This window comes from Otolemur garnettii, unplaced genomic scaffold (genome assembly GCF_000181295.1).
Source record: "Otolemur garnettii isolate 467f Iridium unplaced genomic scaffold, OtoGar3 scaffold00039, whole genome shotgun sequence".
Classification (NCBI taxonomy): Eukaryota; Metazoa; Chordata; class Mammalia; order Primates; family Galagidae; genus Otolemur; species Otolemur garnettii.
The window spans coordinates 5,303,557-5,328,286 of record NW_003852434.1 but is presented as its reverse complement, the minus strand read 5'-3'; the positions used below and the strand labels follow the sequence as shown (position 1 = coordinate 5,328,286).

At 43.9% G+C, this 24,730-nt stretch overlaps 2 protein-coding genes across 2 annotated transcripts in view; one reads left to right on the top strand and one right to left on the bottom strand.

The window, feature by feature from the left end:
* The window catches only part of CDS1 (CDP-diacylglycerol synthase 1), a 55,669-nt gene extending 54,633 nt beyond the window's left edge, over nucleotides 1-1,036 (top strand). Inside the window, exon 13 of the mRNA XM_012805329.2 lies at nucleotides 405-1,036. Coding sequence (XP_012660783.1) covers nucleotides 405-534 — 130 coding nt within the window. The 3' untranslated portion in view covers nucleotides 535-1,036. The remainder of the gene's footprint in view (nucleotides 1-404) is intronic.
* A 9,131-nt stretch (nucleotides 1,037-10,167) lies between these two features.
* The window catches only part of WDFY3 (WD repeat and FYVE domain containing 3), a 290,805-nt gene continuing 276,242 nt past the window's right edge, over nucleotides 10,168-24,730 (bottom strand). Inside the window, exons 61-66 of the mRNA XM_023513344.1 lie at nucleotides 22,806-22,988; nucleotides 21,573-21,669; nucleotides 18,362-18,685; nucleotides 17,645-17,756; nucleotides 17,059-17,256; nucleotides 10,168-13,524 (exon numbers count right to left, since the gene is read on the bottom strand). Coding sequence (XP_023369112.1) covers nucleotides 13,401-13,524; nucleotides 17,059-17,256; nucleotides 17,645-17,756; nucleotides 18,362-18,685; nucleotides 21,573-21,669; nucleotides 22,806-22,988 — 1,038 coding nt within the window. The 3' untranslated portion in view covers nucleotides 10,168-13,400. The remainder of the gene's footprint in view (nucleotides 13,525-17,058; nucleotides 17,257-17,644; nucleotides 17,757-18,361; nucleotides 18,686-21,572; nucleotides 21,670-22,805; nucleotides 22,989-24,730) is intronic.

The following is a 24,730-nucleotide window of genomic DNA, read 5'->3' as shown; positions in this document are numbered from 1 at the left end:
CGTCTCCCCACCTTCACCCTGCGTCTCTCTACCTGAGCCCTGCGTCTCCCCACCTGCTCTGTGTCTCCCCACCTGCGCCCTGTGTCTCCGCACCTATGCCCTGTGTCCACAGCTGCCTGTCTGGTTAGGGTCTTGTTAGAACTTCTGGGGGTGGGGCTAGCCAAGTTCTTTGCATCTTTGTCTTAGGAGGAGGAGGGAGATGGATTTGCATATGGCTGTGGTAGGCCTCCCAACACCCTCCACACTACATCAGATATTAAAGTGAGCTCTTCTTAATAGCTGTTTCAATTTTCTAAAGATTGCTACTCCACGCTTAAAGGAATGGTTTACTTTAAGTTGGGAGGTAGACCTCGTTCAGCTCCGTTAAAACAGCATGAACTTTGTCTTCTCTGCCTTGTCATCAGGGGTCCGAATCCCAGCAAAGTGCTACAGCAGCTGTTGGTGCTCCAGCCAGAACAGCAGCTGAATATATATAAAACCCTGAAGACTCATCTGATTGAGAAAGGGATCCTCCAGCCCACCTTGAAGGTGTAACTGGATCTCGAGAGGGAAGAGCTGCCACACGGGAGCCCTGCAGGGAAGCACTGATGGATGACAGTTTGTGATTGTCCAGAAAAACGGTTGCAAATGTAATAGAAATTTTTACAGACATGAATGTTTCTCTCTGAAATTACTGTGAATATTTAACACACACTTACTTGATCTAAGTTATGAGATAAGTAGCAAATCGCCAGCAGAATATCTTGTACTTTTTCTAAAGTGTATTTTCTGATGTGAACTTCCTTCCTCTTAATTGCTAGATTTCGTGATTTAAAAGACTTGTGTTTTAAAGAGTCAAGCCCTATAAAATGAATAAGTTGAGGATGTCTTAAAATTGCACCTGGCAGTGTGCCCTTTTGCACAAATATTTACTTTTGTACTTGGAGCAGGCTCTTAATTTTAGCAAAATGTTTTATGCAAGGCACAGCAGGAAGTGGGTTCTCCTGAACTTCCTCCTCACATTATCTGAAGTATTTTCTAAAGGGCTTAGTCAGATCAAAAAAAACAAAAAAAGACTGTCCACTTTTCAAAGCAGTAATCATTTGCCAGGGGAAAACATTCTGTTTTAGGTAGGTTCAAAGTATAGGAGATACTGTCCTCAGGGTACAGAGGAAAAGAAAAAAAATCAGGAGAGGGAACTTGAAATTTCTGCAATTATTGGTTTGTTAGACAGAGCAGGGATCAAATTCTACTTCTGATAAAACTGTGTGAAAAAACACAACCTCGCAAAACTCGTCAGGAGAAACAGAGTTCTGCCATGAAGTCTACTGTGGACAAGTCCTGCTTGGATCTCCACAGAGGACAGGAGCCCAGGAGGCAGCCTGGACAGGGACATGTGGCCTGGTCTCCTTTCCTTGTTCTCCCTGAACCAGCTTCAGAAGTTCTGCAGCCGCCAGCACAGATGGGGGAGCCAGCGAGTGGAGGGGGGTGTCTAAAGCACAGTGGGGAATGCTGGACCAAGAGAGTCTGGCCCTTGTCCCTGCTGCCTCCTCTGGTCCTCGGGGCAGTGCCCTGGGGACTCACTGAGCAAGAAGGAAGACCCGCCTGGAGACCAGCTGCCAGCTCATCTTTGTCCTAATTGCTCTTTTGCATCATGTCACAAATGTGAGGACATCAGCTGATGATTTTTTTCTTCTAAGAATAGAAATCAAGCAGAAGTGATTCCTACCGAGAAAAAAAAAAAGCACACAAATGCCAAACCTTTCCTTTGGTAGACTAGACACTGTCACCAGATGAGAGGAAATTTCTCATCAGTGGACGTATGAGCTGCTGCTGCTGCTGCCGCCACCACGCGATCTCCACAGCCACATCTACGTCGCACTGTCCAGTGCTTCTGGTTAAATGTTCAGAGGGAGAAATAGCTCTAATTATAAAGAGTATTTTGCTAATGAAAAGAGTAAATATTTTTGTTTAAATCAGCAACAAATTTCAGTTATTTTATGCTTCCTTCTGGCTATGACACCTAAAACAAAAGGCTGCAGGGCCCCCTGGTCCGCAGGTGGGTTCCCCCCTCGGCCTTGGCCTGTGTGCTAGGTGGCCAGAGCAGACGTGGGTGCGCTCGGCACCCAGAGTCTCATTTCCTGGGCTGGCGTGCATTCGGCTGGCTCGTCTCCCGGGACGGGCTCAGCGAGTTTCACACTCTTCCCTAAAAGTCCAGCACCAGCCCTGGAAGTGTTATTCTAGGAGGAGATGAGCACCCTGAAAATCGGGCTGCCTCCAAGTGAATTTTCAACACCTCACATTTTTTATTTGCACATGGACAGCTTCGAATTTTGATCATAAAATAATTTAGGATAGCAGAGTTTAAAAAAATTAAATGAAAATTTTGTGATAGGAACTTAGCATTAAAACCTTGGCAGTCTGCACAAGGAAGAACTCCTTGGAGACTCACGGATCCCTCTACGTTCTTATTCAGAGTAATGGGTGAGGCAATGAGATCCAGAATTATAAGAGAGCATTACTAAAGACGTGTATTACAAAATCAATATTATTAAAAACAAGATATTGGGGTCACCGTAACAGGTTTTCTCAAATACACTTTTAGAGGTGGGTGTACATTACTCTAGATGTAAAAAAATAAATTCTTAATTTTAACAGAGCTCTAAAATTGACCTTTTTAGCATACCTTTTTATAGCATGTATATTAAAATAGAATATATTTTAGCAAAAGATAGCCATATAATCCTGACTTTGATCATTTTTATATTTGCACTGAGAGGGCTTAAATCCCAGTTAGCAGCATGGTGGTGAAAAATGAAATCCCAGGCTCTTCTTTCCCAGCAGTGACTGATTGTTCCAAACGGACTGGTTTGGGAGGCTCCCTGAAAGCACTGACCTCCTGGCCTGTGGGATTGGGACAGCTCCCTGCTTTCCCTGTGGTGTTGGGCACACATTTACTCTTGGTGAAGAAGAGGACCACACACACGCTCTTTTCTCATTCGTGGTATCTCTCCATTTGCGCTTTGTTTAGAGCAAAGATAGAGACACCTTGCTCACCAAAGGAAAAGTGGGGACGGTTACTATAGACTGTGTGTGGGTGATGGTTCACGGTGTGTGTTCCGTGCTCTGACTCTTACCAAAACTGAGATAGGAAAATAAAATGAAAACAAATCACATTTTGACTTTTTTGTGCCATTTTCTCATGGGATAAGATACCTTAATTCATTCATTCAAAATAAAACATTGTCCACTGTTTCAAACTGAGTGAGTCCCCTTTGACCTCTAGAGTTCTCTTGGTCTGTCTTGCCCTGGGACAGCTCCACATATACGAGCCAGCGGCAGGTGGGGGCGGGGTGGGGAGAGCAGAGCAGCCGAGGCCAGTCCCCACTAACTCCTGCATGCCCCAGTTTTCCAGGCGTAAATGCTTTCCACGTTGCTGTATGTCCTTGTCCCATGGCCAGAGTGCTGAAAGATCAGTTTTATGCAGTGTTATAGATGCTTTTTAGATTTGCCACCCTCTACTCAACCATCACTGGAAGTCCCACCTTGACAATTCTGTTTTATAGCAGAAAGAGAAGGGACAGCTCCTAGTCTATGACAACCTCAGCTGAGGAGGGGCAATGACCAAGCACATACACTAATATTAAAAAATATAACCAGGGCCAAAAAAACTTCATGGGAGTTCTCAGTAAGAGCCTCCCTGCAGTGAGGAAGCTCACTCATACCCCACGGCTCTAGCTCCCAAGAAGGCAGAAGCTTCCTGCTAACTGTTGGGCTTCCATCCTTTTCACAAAAGGTAGCACTTATTGTTCCCCTGAAAAGGTGATTCTTTAAATTATAACGTACACTGCTAAGATGATTGATTCCTGCTATCCCCCAGGACCTCAGTCCTTCAGTAAACAATGGTTAGTGTGTTCACTTAGTGTGACTGTGGAACTGCATTGTAACAAGACATCATCATCTCAGTACCTGAAATAATCCCCCCTGCCCTTAAAAGAAATTGCAGCTGAGCTGGGGAGACATTGTAGAAGGGGCTTTGGTTCTGGTCTACTCAGGAAGGCCCCTGACCTTGGCTGCAGCTGGGGCAGGAGTGAGGAGAGGTGGTGGGGAGGCCCAGACTTCGGTGCATCAGAGCTGCTGGGACAGCTTGTCACTGTCCCCTGCTTCCTTAACAGGTACTGTCCCTCCCAGATATACTGGGAAGTGGCCTGTGCCCTAATTAAAGATGCTTCCATTTTGATGAGATTTTGAAGGTGACACAAAGAGGGAGAGTGGCTGGTCGGTGCTGTTCCTGAGAACACGAACTCTTTGCTGGTGGGAAAGTAAAGCGATGCAAGGGTTTTGGAAAACTGTGTGACGGCACCTCCGGAATGTAAAACACAGTCACCTCATTATCCAGCAGTCCCCCTCTCTGATACCACTAGGAAAAACCCAGATTGTTTTTTCCCCTCTTCTGTAACTCAGTGCAAAAATCATAAACACAGATGTCTGTGACCAAATGTAGGGGGGTGGATCTCGCCCCACCACGAAATGAGCAGTTGGTTCTGGAGCAGACACCACTGCAGTTCTGACACTACCTGGAGATAGTGTCAGAGGCCACAGGTGGGGCTCAGTCCCTAAAACTAGCTCCTCTTCAGATGCCAGTTGCAAGTCCTGGCCTGTGGAACTTCTGACCGACAGGGTTTCAAGTTGGGGTTACAATGACCTCATGTTTGGGTTTTATTAATTTGCTAGAGTGGCTCACAGACTCAGGGAAACACCTTTACCAATTTATTATAAAGGACAAAGGATACAGATGAAGAGATGCACAGGGCGAGGCCTGTGGGAAGGGGCTCAGAGCTTCCGTGCCGTCCCCAGGAGCCTCCTGGTGTCCGGCTAAATGGACGCTATCTGGACCCTGTCCTGTTGGGCCTTTTATGGAGGCTTCATTGGATAGACGTGATTGACAACTGTGTACAAATGTGATTGGATAAAAAGAGTGTGATCTAAACCCCAAAAGACTTGTCCAGATTCTTTTTGGGTTCTTCATGTAACATTCCTTTTTCCAGGGGCTGGGGCAGGACGCCCTCTGGAATGAGAGGCTGGGATGTTTGCAGGCAGAGGGCACGGCCAGGGCTTGGTCCCGATTTTGGAAGCAGTGAGTCTGGGGCAAAGAGGTGGGGGCCCTGCAGGGTGTGAGGTGGGGGCTGGGACCCTCCAGCAAGGCAGCAGGCCCCCTGTCGCTGCTTTTACAGAGTCAACTGTGAGAGGCAAAGCCAGGTGGGTTGAGTCACAGCATCCTGTCCTCACAGTAAGGCTGGGGACGGTGTTAAGGAGAATTCCATTTAGTGTATCACAGCAAATACAAAGTCTTCACAGGAGTATCCCCATTTAAAGGAGTCATTATAATATGGCACACAGACACAGCCATAACAAAGAATGAAACTTTGCCATCTACAGCAAACAACTGGGGTAGAACTGGAGAGCATTATGTTTAAGTGAAATAAAACTCAGAAAGACAAGTATCACATGTTCTCACTCCTATGTGGGAGCTAACCATTAAAACAATGGATGTCATGGAGATAGAGACTGGAATGGTGGTTTCCAGACAGGAAAGGTAGTGGGGAGGGTAGGGGATAAAATGGGAATGGTTAATGGGTGCCCAAATACATATGATAGAACGAACAATATTTGATAACACAACAAAATGATTATAATTAACAGCAAGTTAGGGCATACTTTACTGAAAAAGTGGAATGGGAGTGTTCCTAATGCAAAGGAATGATAAGTGGCCCGAGGTGAGGGATACCCCAATTTTAACCTGATTTCGTTATTACACCTTATATGGCTGTATCAAAACACCATATCTAACCTATACATATACACAAATATTATGTACTCATAATTAAAAATGAAAAAAAATTAAAATGGGGGAAGAGGAAAATCATGGCAAGCCATTCAAACAACAGAAACTGGTGGGCAAGAAGGCGGGGAAGGAAGTTTGCAAGAACCCTGCCGGGAAACAACCCAGGGAGTAGAAGAGACTATCCTGGGAAGGCTTTGTATCATACAGTAACTCACTGTGAAATCGGTAAAGAATCAAAGATGAGATGATGAAATAACAGGATGATATGAAAATAGAGACTGTAGAGCTAAAACTAGGGAGAATTGTACTGAATTAGAAACGGTCAAGAATAGAATACGTTTGCTGAAAATTCAATGACAGTTTGCAGAAGGCAAACTTCTTGTTTATAGGCTGGAAAGTTCTTAGAGAGGGTAGTTATGTCATGTTTGTGTAGCCCTCAGATGCAGCTGAACGCAGCAACTGCTCCAAGGAAACACATCTGCATTTGCAGGTGGAAACTAGCACCCCAGGCGCAGGCCAGCGCTGCTTCAGTAGAACGGTTCCTTCCTCTCGGCCAGCTCAGCCAGACTGAAGGATTTTTACGTTTCGTAACCAGAGACTGCCTAGTTGACCTTTGCTCCATGGTTTATTTTTCTAGAGTCAGTTTCTAAAGGAGTGGCTTCCTTTTATGAACAGATACCATGTTTGTAGGATAGAGTTTTCTTTTGAAATTTATAGTAGTGCTTGAGGGCAGGATCATAACAAGTAGTTTTTCTTTTAAACAACTCTGCCCTCTGCACTAAAAAGCAGCTTGCATGACAGCTAAAGGCCAAGGCTGAAGTTCTGATGCTTTGTCTTCTTGGACATGGTTACAAATGGGTAGTGTTGGGACAGCTTGCTCAGTACGCCTGCACTGCAGGCACCTGAAGGACAGAACGCAAACCAGGGAGTCAGCCTGGCAGCAGGGCGGTGGATTCTACTTAAGGAGCAGCCCTGCTTTGGGAACACCAAGCACCACTGCGGCCCTTCCCTCTAGGGTTCAATGTGGATTTGAGCGTGATGACTTCTCCAGTTCTCCCTGCTCCGACATCCTGCCTCCCCGTCCTTGGCTTCACTTAGCATTCAGAAGATGCTGTAGGGTGTCCTCCCTTTTCTGTTTTGTTTCCAGATTCACACTATAATGTATTGAAACATGCTTGTAAGCACTACCTTTTCTCTACGTATCGCAGGGTCTGATCCTCACAGCAATTCTCTGTGGACAGATATAATCAAAATTTCCATATAAAGAAACTCAGACATGGAGAGATGAAATCATGTCCCCAAAACACACAGTGAGTGGTAGGACGAGGACTCGAGACCCCAGGTTGACTCTCCTCACTGGAGTTAGCGCTTGTCAGAACTGTACCCATTGCTAACAGAGTGGTCTGACAGTTTTTTTACATTAGAAATTTAGAGTCCTCGCTGGAATAATAACGAGACTTAAGTCCTTACTAGCAGCCTGAGTCTGAGATGGGTGTGCCTTGTTAGTTTAGGGAGTGTCGCCTTCGGCACCTTCTCCTTGGACCACGGTTCTCCCAGTCTGGTTTCCACAGCCTAGGGGGTCCTGAGACCCTTTCAGAGCATCTCCAAGTTTAATTTTATCATACTACTGAAATGTTATTTGCCTTTTTCATTGCACTGATATTTTCACTGAGGTGAAATGCAAGGATGGGAAAAACTATTGGAACCTTAGTATGAATTAAGACAGTGGCACCAAACTACTGGCAATAGGGATCATACTTTTGGCACCACGTGCAGAAAGTAAAGTGCTTGTGTGATCTAAGAATACCCTTGGAGAAGGAGTAAAAATGATTACTTTTAGTAAATCTTGACCTGTAAGCAGTGCGTCACAGCACGAGATGCGTCCACCCGCACACTGCAGTCCGGCAGTTGTCTGGGACAGAAGCTCCATGTGGTGACCGTGAGCTGAACTAGCTGCTTTTCTCCTAGGACACCGTGGCAGCTCGAAGAGCAACTGACAAATTAACAATTGAGCCTGTCACTTCAGAGAAACCAGCAGACTCTATATTTATTGACAATGATAGGATTTTAGGTTTTAAGCAAAAATTTTGAAATCTTGCATCAGCCACCATGACTTAAAGTTTCCTGAGACTGCGGGTGGTATTTTAATGTGTATGATGATGCGAGTTTTTTGACCTCATGCTGCATAGTCAACCGATTTGATGTAGTAATCAATCTTTAAGAAATAAGCTATTAAACTTAAAACTATCACTTTTAAGAATCAATTATCTTAAAAAGCTGTCACATCTTCTTCTTCCTTTTCTCAAGTACGTATCTGGATTTTCTTCAGATGCTTCAACCAAAGCTGAGTACCACAGCAGGCTGACTGCGGGGGCAGCTGAGAATCCATCTGTCTTCTATTAAGCCAGACAGAAGAATTTTTGGGGGGTTTTGGAAAGTTTTTGTTTGTTTGTTTTTGAGACAAGAGTCTCACCCTGTTGACCAGGCGTCATCATAGCTTGCAACTCCAACTCCTGCCTCAGCCTCTGCAGTAGCTGGGACTATAGGCTTGCACCACCATGCCCAGCTAGTTTTTCTACTTTTTAGCAGAGACGGGGTCTTGCTCTTGCTCAGCCTGGTCTTAAACTCCTGAGGTCAAGTGATCCTCCCACCTTGGCTTCCCAGAGTGCTAGGATGACTGGTGTGAGCCACTGTGTCCAGCCTGGAAAGTTTTTAATAGAAATATGCACTTTTTTAATATATCATGGTCTTAGCATTATTTTAAAATGAGTTCTATATACCATATATACATATATAAAACTCAGTTTTAATTTGTAATACAATAACTAAGCAAAATCAATTTGGGGTCTTTGAAACTCTGAAGGATCAAAATGTCCTAGGACCAGAAGTTTAAAGCAGCACAGCTTAGACCCTCCCATCTTCACAGGTAGGTGTTAAAATGGGAAAACCTGATGCAAAGAGAAGGCTGGAACGAGAGGCTTCCTGAATGCCCACACTGTTACAGCTGCTGCTTCAGCTCTCACGCCCATTCAGCGCTCTCCAAACACCGTGCATGTCCGGGTATGGTAGTCTGGCTTAGTGCCCACTCCAGCAAGTCAAAAGAAACCACAAAAAAGAGGCTTGCAGTGGGTCGGGGGAAGGAGTGGTCATAAAGCAGAGACTGAACTGGTGTTGGCCACTTCCATCTGAAGCCTTCTGAATGCTGTGGCCCTTTAATACAGTTCACGACCCACAAGATGAGAACCGCTGATCTAAAGTGAGGCATGGAGATGGAATTCTGTAGATGATGAGATGCAAATGGCAGAAAGGGACGTACTGAACATCACGGGCATACTGGCTCTTTTAGCCTCTGGATTTCTGCACTGCGATCCTTCTCAAGGGCGTTACAGCTCTGAGCAACAGCACAGTAAAGAATGGAACTGCCCCGGGGTTTTCTCTTACCATTAATTTACTTTTAGAGAAATTGCTACTGTTCTGAAAGTTCTTTAACTTCTGCCTAAAGTGGAGCTGCACTGAGGTAGAATCTGCAATAAGCACAATATTCTCAGATTTGGGAATCTGCTGTTCAAGCTTAAAATGAGTTTACTATATGTAGACAGAGGAAAACTGAAATCAAAACAGCCTAAATAAACTTAAAAAGTGTTTTCTATACCCTCTTTTGGCTATTCTAAAACCAAGTAAGTTTAAAAACAATCAAATAAGCTACTACTAACAAAAACGGATCTGTGTGCTCTCAGGCCCTCAGACTGAAGGCTGAGCTGGAAGGAGCAGTTTCCAGCGGCTGCTGCACTTCCAGGACTGCAGGGTGCTAGAGCAGTCCTGACGGGACTGGAGTTGAGTGGGAGACACGTGTGTGTGTGCACATGTACACACACACACACACACACACACACACACACACAGTATGCTCCTTTTCACATGATGGGTTGGGAATAAGGCTCAGAAAAATGAGCAAAGGCAATGTGGACAGGCCTTCCCTGTGCATCCAAATTTGAGGGTCATCTCCCTCAGAAGCCACTTGTCCCTACTGTCACCTGCACAACTGGGGAGCTCAGGATGTAGGAAGCCTGGTGTGTTAGAATATTCAGCTGGAATTGGAACAGGAACCCTAGAGGCCAACATCTCTGCAATCTTAAGTAGGTGCTTCTAAAAGAAATATTCACAGCTAGAAAAGAACTACACAAACTTTAGGAAATTATTCAATCTCGGTTTTTGTTTTTTTCTTCCCTAAAGAACTGACTTAAAAACAACTTTTCTTTTTTTCTTTTCTTTTTTTTTGGGGGGGTGGTAAATAGTAGGTATTTATTTGAAATGAAAAAAAAATTACTTAAGTACCTGGACTATTGCGTTTAATCATGTATTGTAATTGTGTTACTCTACCTTTTTGCATTAGAGACAGATATACAATGAACATTCAGATTCACAGATTGCACACTAGATAGTAATTCTTCAGGCCTTTTACATAACCACCAAGAAACAGATATTGGATTCTGCAGTATAGTACAAAAGTCCACAATCAATCCAGTCTTAGCCAGTATCTTCAATTTACTTCTTTGCTGTACAAATAATTGGCCAATACTAGGGCTTACAAGTTAATAACAGGACAAAAATATACATTGCACTGACACAAAAAGTCAGCTGTGTTAATAGTCATGCAACAAGTAACCGAACTTGCTGAAATTAAAAATACTTTCTAAAAACAGTTTTTAACGGCATAAATATTTTATACACAGTTCATTTACCAAAACAAAATGTATTTAAATGATACAAAGCAAAAATAAGTTTCTACCAACTTTATACATAAGAAAGTGCAAAATAACTTATCTAGAGTGTTTCGCTATTATCCAGACGGATGGCTGCTATGGGCAGCTGCTCTTTTCTTCAGAAGCATGACATTACAGTTGCACGCTACACACAGATGTTAGGATACGTGGATGAAAAGAATGGATGGATGGACAGATGGACGGGTGGATGGACAAGCTACAAAGATCAGGCAGGAGCCCAGTGAGGTACTCTGAGAGAAAGAATATAGACCACAGAAAGGCGGGTGCACATGTTGAGAATATGTTAGTAAATAAATTTACACGGAACACAGAAAGATATCCATACGTTTAGTTTATGGATGTATCTATGAGTGAGTCTGTGATTTTTGCTTTAGAAGCAAAACCACCCCCCCCCCCAAAATAAACCCAAAAAACAAACCTGATTGAACAAAACAGTTGCCCACAGCACCAGCTGCCAGAGGAAATACTATCATGAGGGTTTTGGCTTCCATCTTCTAGTTATGGAAGTTGTGTCGGAAAGTTTAAAAGTGTTTATCCCATATAATTTCATATTACAAAGAGGAATAACCTTTAACTTAACTACATACACACATTCATATGTTCAAGTCTTAAAAACACCTCTGCCATGGGGTAGGGGGTGAACATGGCTCATGGACAAAAGGAGGACGCGTCTTTTAAAAAGTGTAGAATAACACTGCTACAAGTCATCCAAAGGGCCCGGCGGGGCAGAGCCCCAGGTACTGACAGCACGATTTCTGCAGCTGTTGGACATCAGCATTATTTATTAGAATTGAAGTAAGTTGGTGTGGGGAAAGAGGGATATGGAGGGGAGTAAGACACAGAAAGGAAAACAGAACACAGCTTTTCTTCAAGTTAAAAGTATTAATGCCAATAATCCTTTTATTAACAAGTATATTTGAACTTTTAGAAATGGAAGTGTTTTAATCAATTTTGATATGTAATCATAAATAGACTGTAGGCTCAAACCTAGGTAAATAAAGATTTAAATTTAGTAAGCATAAGGCACTAAAGCAGCCTTTACATTTTCTCTTGGAGACCTAGTTATCAGGAAGAACAAATTTGTTCTTAAGCTGGTTTCAGCCCGTTAGGTACAAGATCACTATTGTACCAGACGCCTGTTTTTGAATGCATGTGCATATATGTGCATTTTAGTGCATAATGTGCCTCTCACCAGGGCCTAAAGATGAAAAGTTGGAAAAGCCAAAGCCACTGTCCTTTGTATGACACCTCCGTGAAGGTGTGAAGGCCTGTCCTTCCCTTCTTGGGCCATTAATGATCCTACATTTTTCAAATTACAGAGCTTTTAGAATGGTTCATAATATTATCACTAAGTATCTGAAAATGTTAAAATCTAGATTAACTGTTTCATTTGTTTTTTTATATATATATATATTATATATTTGTACATAACACACATTTAAAAAAATCCCACCACCAAAGCTATTTTCTGTAAACTAAACTTATCCCTTAGCCCTCCAGCTTTAACCCCCCTGGATTTGTGTGTTCTGTATCCAACTAGTAGAACAAATTAAATAACTAAATATTAAAATACTGTAATTATATTCATAGCAAAAACAAAAAAATAGACATTGATACAGTATAAATCTCACTGTTTTCAGGTAGATGACATTAAGTGGTAAAGGTTAACTTTAAGCAGTTCTGACATGATCCAGTTTTACAACGAAGTTTATATGTTAATTCTGTACACTTTTTTCTTCTTTTTTTAATTTAACCCTTTTTTTGAAATTAAGATATAGTAGAACATCAGTGTCACCAAAGACACATACTTATTATGTTCTATGCAAGAGAAGCTAATTTGGGGTTACATGCAAATATATTTCTCATTAGTAGAGGCAGGGCTGTTTTCTGCGCTACACGGGTCACCTGACCATCTTTACGCAATGCTAACAAGGTCTGCTCTGACCAATAGCAGTCCACATACAAATTTAAAAGGGGCCTTGTTACATAAGAACAACACTGAGGTGGTGCGTAGCCAGGTCCAAGCCACCCAAGTCCTGCCGGGTTACCTTACGCTGGGGGCTCCTATTCTCCCACACTGCTCTCTAGAGAAGGTCCACGTTATTTTGGTTACTAGCCTAGCTGAAGTGGAGATACTGTGGGCAACTCAAAAGAAACGACATCAGGCACACAGGCTGGGGGTGAAAGGAAAAAAAAGACCACAGGTAATGTCTCTGAGGATTTTTAAAAAACATATTTATAATTAATTGGTAGGTGAGGGATGGCAGATAAAACCATAGTAGTTCATTGAGTTAGTTGGTTTAGTTTGAAATTTCATGTTACAGGCAGATAAGTCCTTATTTAGAAAAAAAGGCCTTTATACCTATTTACAATATATATATATAGTTACTTGCAAAGAAGTCAGATTTACAACCATTTTCTAAAAGCCTTTTTTGGTTGTTGTTTTTCCAAATAAGGATGAGTAGCTCTATAAAAATGAGATGCAAGAAAAGACAGTTAATAAGTGAGGATTTTTCTCTTGGAGACAGCCACGTTGTCAGGGAGAACTGGGTATTGGAAATGTTGCTCCTGGGAACCACCTCCTGGCCTTCTCGCGCGGTTCACCTGAATAGCATCTGCCCCTTACTGGACTCTACACCCGTTTTATTCAATGATCCCTTTGAATTCAACGCTTCAGACACACGGTATGAAGAGCTGTGTAAACGGAGATTGTTTCCAATGCCTTCCGCACTGTGACAGGGGAGTCGGGAAGAGGCCTACAGAGCAGGGTCTTCAATCAGCCTGCTGAGTCTTCAACAATTTCGAGGCCCGTCTTCTGAACCCCTCTCATGCTGTAAGTTATAATAACAGTTCTGACAAACACGCACTGGGGATGAGATTTTCAAGCGTTTGATTTCAGATTGAAATCGACTGCACCTAAAGGAAAAGAAAAACCAATAATTAGTTACAGGTCTTCCCAGAACTCTGGGGCCAGAAACGCTGAGAACAGGATGGAAAGCTGTGAGTGTAACGCCTTGCAAGGGCTGGGACCAAGGACTAACAGGATTACTGTATTCTTTTAATTTATGAAGAAAAGCAGTATTGAGCCAGGGAAGCGATTTCTTTGACCGAAGACAATTAAAAAAACAGAATACAGAACACAGTTAAGATTTTCTAAGACATGCTCGGGCGCAGTGGCTCACATCTGTAGTCCCAGCTACTTGGGAGCCTGAGGCAAGAGAATTGCTTGTGCCCAAGAGTTTGAGGTTGAGGTGAGTTATGATGCCACAGCACTCTACTGAGGGCAACAAAGTGAGACTCTGTCTTAAAAAAAACAAACAAAAAAACCCCAAGATTTTCTAAGACAATGAAGTCAGTGGGTCTGCAGAGCTGAGTGTGAGGCCATTTCCCCTGCATAGAACTGGGTCTCACGGCCTATAAACTTGGCACGTATGTTAATGTCTTTACTTGGAGGTTGACTTTGGCTATTAGAAGACTCACTGCCTGTTTGAAAAGTTTGATCACTATTAAATTTCTTTGTGCTTTTTAACATTTTGATTAATATACTCTCCAATTATTTTTAAAGTTAATTTATCTGGTTTTTATTTCAGATTAATGTAAGGGTACATATAATTAGGTTACACTGTGTTTGTTAGATAAAGTTTAAGTTGAGTCAACTGTTTCTTAAACAGGTAGTTTGGCATTTTTTATTCTGGTCCAAATGCTCTCATTTCATTTTTATTTTTGGAGACAGGGTCCCACTCTGTGACCAACCTGGTGTGGAGTGGTTCCACCACAGCTCATGGTAACCTTGAACTCGGGTTCAAGCCTCAGCCTCCTGAGTAACTAGAATTATAGGTGTATACTTAGCATGCCCAGGTAATTTCTTATTTATTTATTTTTGGCCAGGGCTGGGTTTGGCCACCTCTGGCTTATGGGGCCGATGCCTTACTCCGTTGAGCCACAGGCGCTGCCCTAATTTCTTATTTTTAAAATTTTTTTGTAGAGATAGGATCTTGCTATGTTGCCCAGGCTGATTTCAAACTCCTAGCTTCCAGTGATTCTCCAACCTCAACCTCTCAAAATGCCATGATTATAGGCATGAGCCAGGACACCTAGCCTCATTTCCTATTTATGTTGGTAGAATTGCTTGAAGTAGACTATATTTAAGAGATGTTCAAATTATTTGAAAGTATTCAAGGGGCCTAAATCTGCAATAAAGTAGGGTGTGGCATTATATCACTTTAAGCTTGAATTTTCATAAGACTGAAATGGTGATTTACATTTAATGCACCAATCTACCAGGAAATGTGTCTAAAGAATAAATTAAGTGCTACAAGCTTATGGGGTTTAAAGGACAGTTACAGGACCTGCGTAACCTCAGGAGGGTCGACAGCTCTGAACCACACACTGGCTGGACAGTGTCCACACACTGGTGGACAGCGCTTCCGTCCATGCTGGCTTCACCTGCAGGATCACTGCTCAGTGTTGTCCACATTTGCTACTAGTGGAAATTTAAAGAATCACTTGCACTTAAACAATATTTTTAAAATTAAACACTACAAAGAAAGGACGTGTGCCAGTAGGCAAACTGGGGTGATGACTTCCAGAAATGACTCAGTTTCGAGGTTTTATAGAGCAGACCTTGCAAAGCACAAAGAGATAAGACAGGGTCCTCTGCTGACCTCACATAAGTTCCCAAGAGGAACGGTCAGCAGCATCCTCATCTTGAATCAGACTGCCCAGGAGAGAAGACTTAAGAAAAACCCCCCAAAATCCCAACACCTTTTGCAGAACACCTGTTTCGCCAGTCTCGGTCCTTGCCACTTTCCTCACGTACATATCTCATTTCATTCTCTCCACACTCCTATGAGGAGAGTTCTGATAATCCACATTTTCAGGTGAACAAACTGCAGCTGACAGAGGTTCAGTGACTTGCCGGAGGCGACAAGTCAGTGTTTCATCAGTGCAAACCCACAGCCCACCTCCTTACCAATAAACCCATCCTGCCTACAAAGCCTGGGAACTGCTCCAAAGCAAGTACTCTGGAGTAAGGCCGCATGAGCTCCAAAGCACACGACCAACGGCTCTCGCTCTTCAGCACTCTTCGCATGTACCTGGGAGCAGAGGCGACATCCATGCCAAGGGTGACGGGACAGCTGCTGGCTTTCCACAGGGGGAAGTACCCCCAAATAAATTCTAAATCAATTAAAGGCCTGAACTGCAAAATACAATTTTGAAACTTTTCAAAGATATTAAATAAGGTCATTTTTGTGATCTTAGGACAGGGAAAGAATTCTTAAGGTACAAAACAGCAAAAATGATAAAGAGTAATAAATGTGACTGCATCAAATTTGAAAACTTGCGTGACAGAAAAAACACATGCCAAGTTAAAACCTAAGCCATAGTGTGGCAGAGAGAATCTGAGAGACGTATAAAAGACAGGGAGTGGAGCCTGGATATATGAAGAAGTCTCCAGGAAAAGGGAAAAGACGACAGGCAAAACTAAAGGGAAAACGGGCCACGTTACCCCAGAGGAGATCCAAGTAGGTAAAAGCTGTTCAAGCTCACCAGCAGCGCACATTAAGACCACAAAGCACCATTTCATAGCTATCAGATTGGCAAAAGTGAAAAGGTTTGGCAATACCGAGCATGATAAAGAATTTGAAGACCTTTCACATCCTGTTGGAAGTAGGGTAAACTACCACTACGGTTTTGGAGAGTAATTTGGCAAGAACCAGTTAAAGTCAAGAATAAGTCTATGTTTCACCAATTCCATTCTGCCTCCTCTAGAGAAACTCCAGCTTGTGTATGAGAAGGGCACAGATAAGGGTGTGCACTGCAGCATTGTTCTAGTATTAATAACATAAGGGAAAAACACTTAAGATGTCACCAAAAGGGAAATAAATTTGGATATAGTCATATAGTAAGATAACTAATACTACTTAAAAATGAACGTACCAGAAGAACAGTTACCTAAATGAATGGATTTCAAAAACAATGTTGAGTAAAAAAGTTCTAGAAGTGTGCGGACATGTGCTACGTAAAGTGGAAAAGGAAAGCTGAGGAACACACAGCACCATGGACCGTTTACAGAGGGACACCGGCTCACGCAGCGAGAAGGCTGGAGCAGGTGCGGCGGGCGGAGGGTGCCGGAGGGCCTACAGTGCATGTCCAGTGTCCTCTGCAGCGACTGGGAAATCTCTACAGGAAACAGATGAAATCCTTGCACCTGCATGTTCTGAGTCATGAGTGACCACGTGTTTGGGGTGATTATTTCTGTACTTTTTAATAGGACAGAAATAGTTCATATTTGTAGGAACAGGAAAGAACAGAGAGAAGAGTGAAGACCGGTCTAAACTGACACAGCATTTCATAACGGGGACCAGAATCAGAACCTGCGTGCAGGACATAGTTAACATTCCAAGAACTTAATCTACGGAAACTCAAAAAACATATATCTCATCTTACTTCTGGCAGAAGAGCTGACCACAGTTCCTGCAATGGTGTCGTCTTTCTGTGAGTGAAAACCTCACTGAGCAGCCTGAACAGCTGTCACCTCCTTCATCCTTCACCCAGTGGTCAGCCGCCGAACGCCCGGGCTGGTCACTCACAGACCAGCTGAAAACTCGGCCTCGACTGTCACCAACAAGGATCCTGCTGTGGTCCCTGAAGGAAACAGGATGGAGGCGGTCAGTGTGTGCAAGTGCTCTGCTGCGATGTGCACAGGAGGCCCTCTGACGCTCAGCGGGTGTGGGTGACAAGGGGACAGGCAGTATGGATAAAGAACTGGAGCTGAGCCAGAACTTACACTTCCAGCTCAACTTCCTTGGGATCAAACCTTGCTCCTTCAAGAACAGAGAGGGCAATTTTTGTTTTTTAAATTCCGAATTAAAATCTATTTGGTGTCAGGTTTCTTCCTTAGATTTATCTCTTTCGCACGAATGGAAAATGCAGATGAAATCTATTTCTCCCAAAGACTGGACTGGGGTGTGTGGCCCATGGCTAAGAAAATGACTCAGATGGGAAGAGGAGATGGAACAAGCTTGACACTTACTTGGAGATGCCCAAGGCGGTAACCTCGGCGGGGTGTGCGTTGTCCTTCCGATCAAAGGCGGTGTGCATAGTCAGCTTGCTTCTGAACACCAGCTGCCGTTCCCACCGGTAGCCTGGAGTGGAGAAGTGGAGGATGTGACATCCTAAATCAAGCACAGCCAGCAGAGGGTAGATGTACCTTAAGATGGTGGCCTTGGAAACGAGGACACTTCAACATATGGTTACAGCAGCTTGTGCAATTCTGCTGCCTTAGCTGCAGGTAAAGCAATTTAGCTTAACATTAATTATTGGCCAAATTGGAGAATGTCTCACTGGAAAAGAATCTAAAGAAAAAGAGAAATCTTCAATGTGAGAAGATGCTTGAAATTTCTCCTCTTGGGGACCTTGCCTCTCATGCTGTTCTGGACAAAGGTACTTGCACCTACAGCTTTGTTTATTAATCAATAACTTGCTATTTTCAAAAACCTTCATGATTTCACAATTTGTAAATAAATCCAGTTTTGGTTTGTGGTGTTTTTTTTTTTTTAAGAAAATGCCCAGCATGTTGCAAACATCATTAGAGGATAGACTCTCTAAGGCCACCTTACATGAGAAGACCCCTTCACGTATGCTGGGCCAGGTCACAGAGCACTTTGGAGATAGTCCCCCATGCGTCTCAACCCCTGACCCCTCATACCACTTCCAAGGAGCAGGAAATAGACATGAGACTTCAATTTACCTGGTTTCAATCTGCTGTAATTCCTCACTTCAATGGGATTGGGGTGGGGGTGGTTAAGGGGACCCTGCAGGTGGGCTCTGGTCTGGCCCTCTGAATAGTTCACAAATATGAAGCCGTCTTTCTCATCCAGACTGAGCTGATCGGACCAGCGCCTGGAGTCGTCGGAGCCACTGTCATTGCACCAGGCAGCAGTTGCTCGGCAGGAAGCTGCCCGGGGCCTGTGGCTGGTGCTGCTGGGCTGGCTGGGAGCGTCCTTTGGGTCCTGGCTGATGCTTGGCTCCTCAGCTTCTGAGTCACTGCTGTCCTCGTCTTGGGCTTCCTGCCCTGGGAAGCATCGGGAGAAGTAGTCAGACCCAGCTTTGTTCCACCAGATAAGTCACTGTAGACATAATATTTGAAGTGTAACAAAAAAGAAAAATGCTGGGATTTTTGGTTAGAATAAAAAAAAAAAAAAAAAAAGGCAGAAGTTCTGAAAGAATTTGGGGAATACGTTGGTCAAAATCCATAGTTTGGCTCTTTATCTTATATAATCTGTCTCAAACCTGCCTTGGCCTTGTGCTCTCCAGCAAGGTCCAGCCAGGCAGAGCCCGGCAGGTGCGCTCCGCGCAGGCCTGCCCCCAGACAGTGAGGTCTGCCACTGGCCCTTGGCCCTGCCCAGGCCTATCTTTCTGATCTCTTTGGGTTCCAATGTTACCCAAACATTGGAACCCTTTTAAGGCACAGTTTAAACACTACTTTCTCTAAAATCTCACCCCAAGTGTCTTCAGCTGAACATCTATTTTCTCCCTCTTCTAGACTCCTCTGACACGTGAGCTGCAATCTGAGTTGTATTTAAGTTACATCAGTTTTGAGCACAAATGGCAATATGGCCTTGTGACACATATTAACTTACACATCTCTGGCACACTGACTACCACAGTAGAAAAAAAAATTCTTTCCCTTGGGGCCACAGTGTTTTACTAGGTCAAGAGACATGTGAGTTATACATGCTTCATGAGGCCCTAGGCTCAAAACTAGCATGAATTAAATACAACTCATATACAGCAGTTAATGTGCTTAGCCTAATAAAACACCCTGGCTCCAAGAAAAAAATTTTTTTTCTAGTTGGCAGTCAATGTGTTACTTACTAGTTCTGTGCCTCTTGTGTTCTTGAAATACTCGCCCTAAACAATGACTTTTGGACATTCTTTCTACAGGACAGTAGAGGGAAGCTTGAGAGAAGGGGCCCTTGCATACAGGAGTTAAGAAGTTAAGGACTACAGATATGAGTGAATTATTGCTGAAAACTTTAATTTAGGATTTTATTTTTCTTTCTCTTGCCCTTGTTAGTTTGCCTTTTCTCACATTAACTCTCCACTCCCTTGGAATAAAGTCTCCGGGGGAAGATTCATGAGGAACAAGGACAGCTGGCCCTCCCTATCAATGGGTTCTGCATCTGCGGATTCGACCAACTATGGACTGAAAGGTTTGGGGGAAATGCTGTGGTCTACTGCTGTACTTTCTTTTTCTTGTTATTATTCCCTAAACGCCACAGTATCACAACAATTTACACAGCACTGACATCATTATTAGGTATTGCTGAGATGATTTTAGGTGTATGGGAGGATGTGCCTAGGTTATGTGCAAATTGTGCCTTTTATCAGGCACTTGTGTCTCCTTGGATTTTGGTATCTGCAGACAGTCCTGGAACCAACGCCCTGGGATATTAAGAGACGTAGTATATAAAAAAGGTGAGAAAATAATAATGAGCATGCCCACTCCACATACATTTTATTTTTTTAGACAAATACTTTATTTCCCTGCCTTTATTACCCATTAGGAATGCTGTGGACTAATGTAAATGATGTTTTCACCCCAGTGGCTTACAATCATGATGAACTCTGAGGTTCCCAAATAAGTAGCCTTGGAAATGGCTATGATTTCCCAAAAACCCCTACTTTGTCTACCTTTTCACCCCATCAAGTGCCTTCAAGTCCCATGGCTCCTCCACAGTTCAGAGTCAATCCTTCCTTGTGGGCTGCTGTTCCTCTCTGCCTCTTCTGCCCGACCCTGCCCACAATTTGAGTGCATGAGGAGAAGGAGACATATAAATGTCTCGCTATCCTGAATTTGACGCCTTCTTCTAATTCACTTATTTATATCATGTTCCACTACTACTTACTTAAAAGTTTTGTTCAAGAAAGAAAAGGTGACCCACTTCTCACTGGACCCCTTAAATCAATGTCTGACATATAAACAGGTAACCCCCAAACACTTGTTGAACTGAATTTTTATGTCCCCAAACACCCAGATAACTTATTGGTGGGACTGCAATCAATGATGTAGAAATTTGCATGTCTTAACATAATACAGGTGTTGAAATGTCCTCCCTATGGGATCTTTGCTACTTCTTGGCATGCAAAGTAAAGACTATTTTCAGCTTATAAAGAGAAGTGAGAAGAGAAGTGTCTTGTATCTTTCCAAGTTTCCCTCAGTAACTCCCTTGTATCATTAAGTAACACTGAATTCTTGGTGTACAAAAGTTAATCATGGACAGAGGACCTGATGGTCACACTTCTTAGAAAGTCCCTTACGCACCCTGGGAGCAGCTTCTCCGGAGATGGGTAATGCAAAGCAGATCTCAGGTCTGCTTACCGTTCTCAGTCACTCCAGATATGAATCAAAATCTCTGTGTTTCACTCAAAAATTTTAATGTGCTTCTCAAATAATAGACAATGGCCTAGGTCACTAGGCTTCAGTGCAAATTCATGTTATACATGAGCAGGCTGGGGTGGGCACTCTGAAGGTGGACTCTGGTCTGTCTCTGTCAAGAGCCCATGAACCCGAGGCCACTCTATGAGCCACACTGCACTCACTGGGCACGCAGAGGGCAGGGGTGACGAGGGACTGGGGCGAACAGCTTGTGTGACTCATCCCACACCGAGCCCCCCAAATCTGCTCTGTATTTTCAGAAGTGAGAGCCCAAGCCTTCAGTACTCTCAGAAGCAGTACTGTATTTAGTATGAAGAGTGGAAGTCAACAGATGCTACTGCCGTGAATGGTGTCCCGTGGGCGGGAGGAAACCTTGCGTGTCTGCCCAAAGGAATCATGGGACGGGCAGTGCCCAACCGCAGGCTCTTGTTCACGGTGTTTAGTGTAAGTTTACCCACAGTGATGCTTAAAAAAAGGAAATATGAAAACGACTGATAATTTCATAGAGAGCATTGAGTACCTATTTGTGCTTCTGGACAGTCTTCCTGCATTTCTAGGACTTCAACAGGCTCAGGAGCTGGTGTTTCAGGAACTTGCAAAAATTCCATTCTCCAAAACTAATTTAAGTAAGTATGAAAATAAAATAGTTAAAGGAAACAATTTACACATTACTGAATGAAGATGAGCTCTCAGGGTTAAATGGATAACTTAATTTCTATTATTGTGTACAATTAAATTTCCCAGTATCTTGGAAAATGTGGCCAAGGACTGCCTACATGTCACAGCTGTTTCGAAGGAGAGAGAGAGGACTGCAGTCAAATAAGTCTAAAAACAGGTTTCAACTAAGTGAACTTTGTTTCCTCCAAACACCTTTCAGACTCTTGCATACACTAATATAACTGAGGTCTCTAAGAAGGCACAGAGGAAGCAGAATCCCACGCTCCTGTCATAGAGCTCTTTCATAACCTTTCACAGGTGTGGCAATGGGAAAGGCTGCTCTCCAGCATGCAGGCCTGGGGACAGGGGTGTGCAGCCCGTGCTGTCCACCTGCTGTCTGGGGCACAGGGTGTGGTGAGCGGATGGGCTCACAGCCTCGCTGTCTCAGCATGTGACCATACTGAGGAGGGTGGCAATCAGCTACTCTTGGCCTTCACAAAGAACACAGCTGAAGGAAAACAGGCTCAAGAAAAATCTCCTGAAACAGAAAACCTCAAAGGCTTAAACAGACTACAAAGGTAAATCACCCTGTTGACTTTATTTTCTGCAAGGCCTACCGCAGAAATCTAAGAGAAGGAGAAACTACATCGAGGCTCCAGTGCAATCAGCTGAATCCTCGCCAGGGAACAGGGCTGGGAGCATGTGTAAGCTCCGAAAGTCTCTGTGTGAAAGAGACTATTCTGGCTTGCTGTGTTTTCCTTGAGAAGCCACCTGACAAGCCGAAAACCCAACACTTAATGCAGTTTGCATTGTTAGCAATCCCAGTGGACCATGGGACTCTGTGTAATCGGGCTTCCTGGGTCAGGCTGTCAACTGGTTAGGAGCACCAACACATCTACCAGACAGGAAGAAGGGAGGCCAAGTCACGTGATGCCCCTCACGTCTGATAATACACTGGCCAAAGCTTGTTTGAATTGGAGCAAGAGTGGGCCTAACAACATGATAAACTGTTTAGGTGTGTTTGAACTGTAGACAGGTGCAAATTTCAGGTACACCAGGGCAACAAATATCCTAATGAATTTTTCTTTCAACTCACACGAACCACTCCATCTGAGTGCCCTGTCACGATGACATTCTGTGTGTCCCACTCGTTCATCTCGGACACACAGCAGCAGACGATGTGCTGGCTCCCCCCTGTGAATGTGTTCACGCTCATGATGGGGTTCCCGTTAATGCTCCACACGTGGATATAGGTGCCAGCACAGGACACAATGTCCCCCTGGGAAGATAAAGAGAAGCTCTTCATTCTCTTTGCTTCCTGCATTATGATATTCTGGCTTCAAATGCAAGCTAAATCCTGTGCCTTGCTTTTACTCTTAGACTCTGGGCTGGCTGAGTGACTTCTGAGTAAGCTGGCATGCAGCCAGTGCTTGCTGAATTAAAAAAATACCCTAAACAGAGGCTTCTTTAAGAATTCAAAGGTGACTGGGAACTGTGGCAACAGGGATCACAGAGGGAGAATAGAGGTAGGTTTATACCCCTGGCGTGCTGCAGAGCGAGGTCTGATTCCACAACAAAGCTACCTGTAATCTGAGGAGCTGCTGGGCCACTCTTCTTCCTCCTATGGTTCACAAGATCTATTTATATCTTTCATTTAGGCAGGAATCCACCTGCTCTTATAAAATGAGCCCAACTACTGAAACTACAGGGTGGAAGAGAAAAACTTCAGACTAAATATAGTTGTGTCTCTTCAATAAATGAAAAGATAAAATCTTGGTAACACTGTAATATCCTCTTCTAAAATGTGTATTCCCAACAGGGGTGGAGAATGTGGACCAAAACGAGACTGGGACATGGGTCACTTCTTGACAAACCTAATAAACCCTAAGATTCCCTGAGCTAATAACTTTTTTCATGAATTCCAAGTGTAGAAAAGAACAAGCTTTTTTCTCAGTTTCACCAGGCCGGGCTCTATCCAACCTGATGAGAACACAACCCACTACTGCTAAAAAGAAGCTTCTCCTGTAAGCCAGTTACTGTGCGGGGCACCTCTGACCTTCCACTAACCCTGAAACATCCTTGGGAGGTTAGTTATAACCAGACCTGTGTGGAAGGACCAAAGTGAGGGGCAAAGAGCTTAAGTAGTATGATTAACAGCAGAGCCAAGATCTGAAGCCAGCTCTCTGTAGCCCCAAAGCTCATTGGCCACACGTGCTTCCCCTCTTATCCCCAGGAGAGCTTGGTTGTCAACTGTGGGCACCAGTCTCAGAGAAGGATTGGGGGAGTTCAGTGTAGTCAGAAGACACGTGAGGACCTACAGGAGATGCCAGCAAAGGCAGAGGGAGAACGAGATGTCCAACAGCAGCACCAGTCCAAGAAGGAAGGTAAGGGGGGAGGGGGAGTGGGATGAGGATGATGAGGGAGGGGGTGGGGGATGAGGAAGAGGATGGGGGATGAGGAGGGGGATGAGGGAGGGGTTGGGGGACGAGGAGGATGAGGGAGGGATGGGGGATGAGGAGGGAGGATGAGGGGGGATGAGGAGGAGGACCGGGCTGGTTCCTACCACTACCTGCACTACACTGTCCTTGCTCGTCCTGCCTCTGCTCCTCTTCCTGTCCCTTCCCCAGCTCTTCTACTAAGATGGCAAGAACTAAACCAAAACTCAAACACAAACAACACCTAGCAAAGCATCACTTGGTCTCCCTGTGTACTGGTCACCAAATCATCTGTGACTGTGAGTGTCAGCAGGTAAGTTTTAACTAGGGCTTTACTCTCAGCCAGAAACAAGAAACAGCAACTCCATTCTGAACCAGCAAGACTTTGTGTAGTTACTTAGGTTGGGGCGGGCGGGTGCTCCATCAGAGAGCATTCCAGCAGACCAAGGGTTATGAGGGCTGAGCTGTAAGAACTACTGAAGGGTGGCTGCAGGCAGCATTGGTTCAAAATACAAACTGAAGCAAAGCTGACTTGATATTACTGGGAGAAACATAATGGAAAAAGAAATGCTTTCTTTTTTTTTTT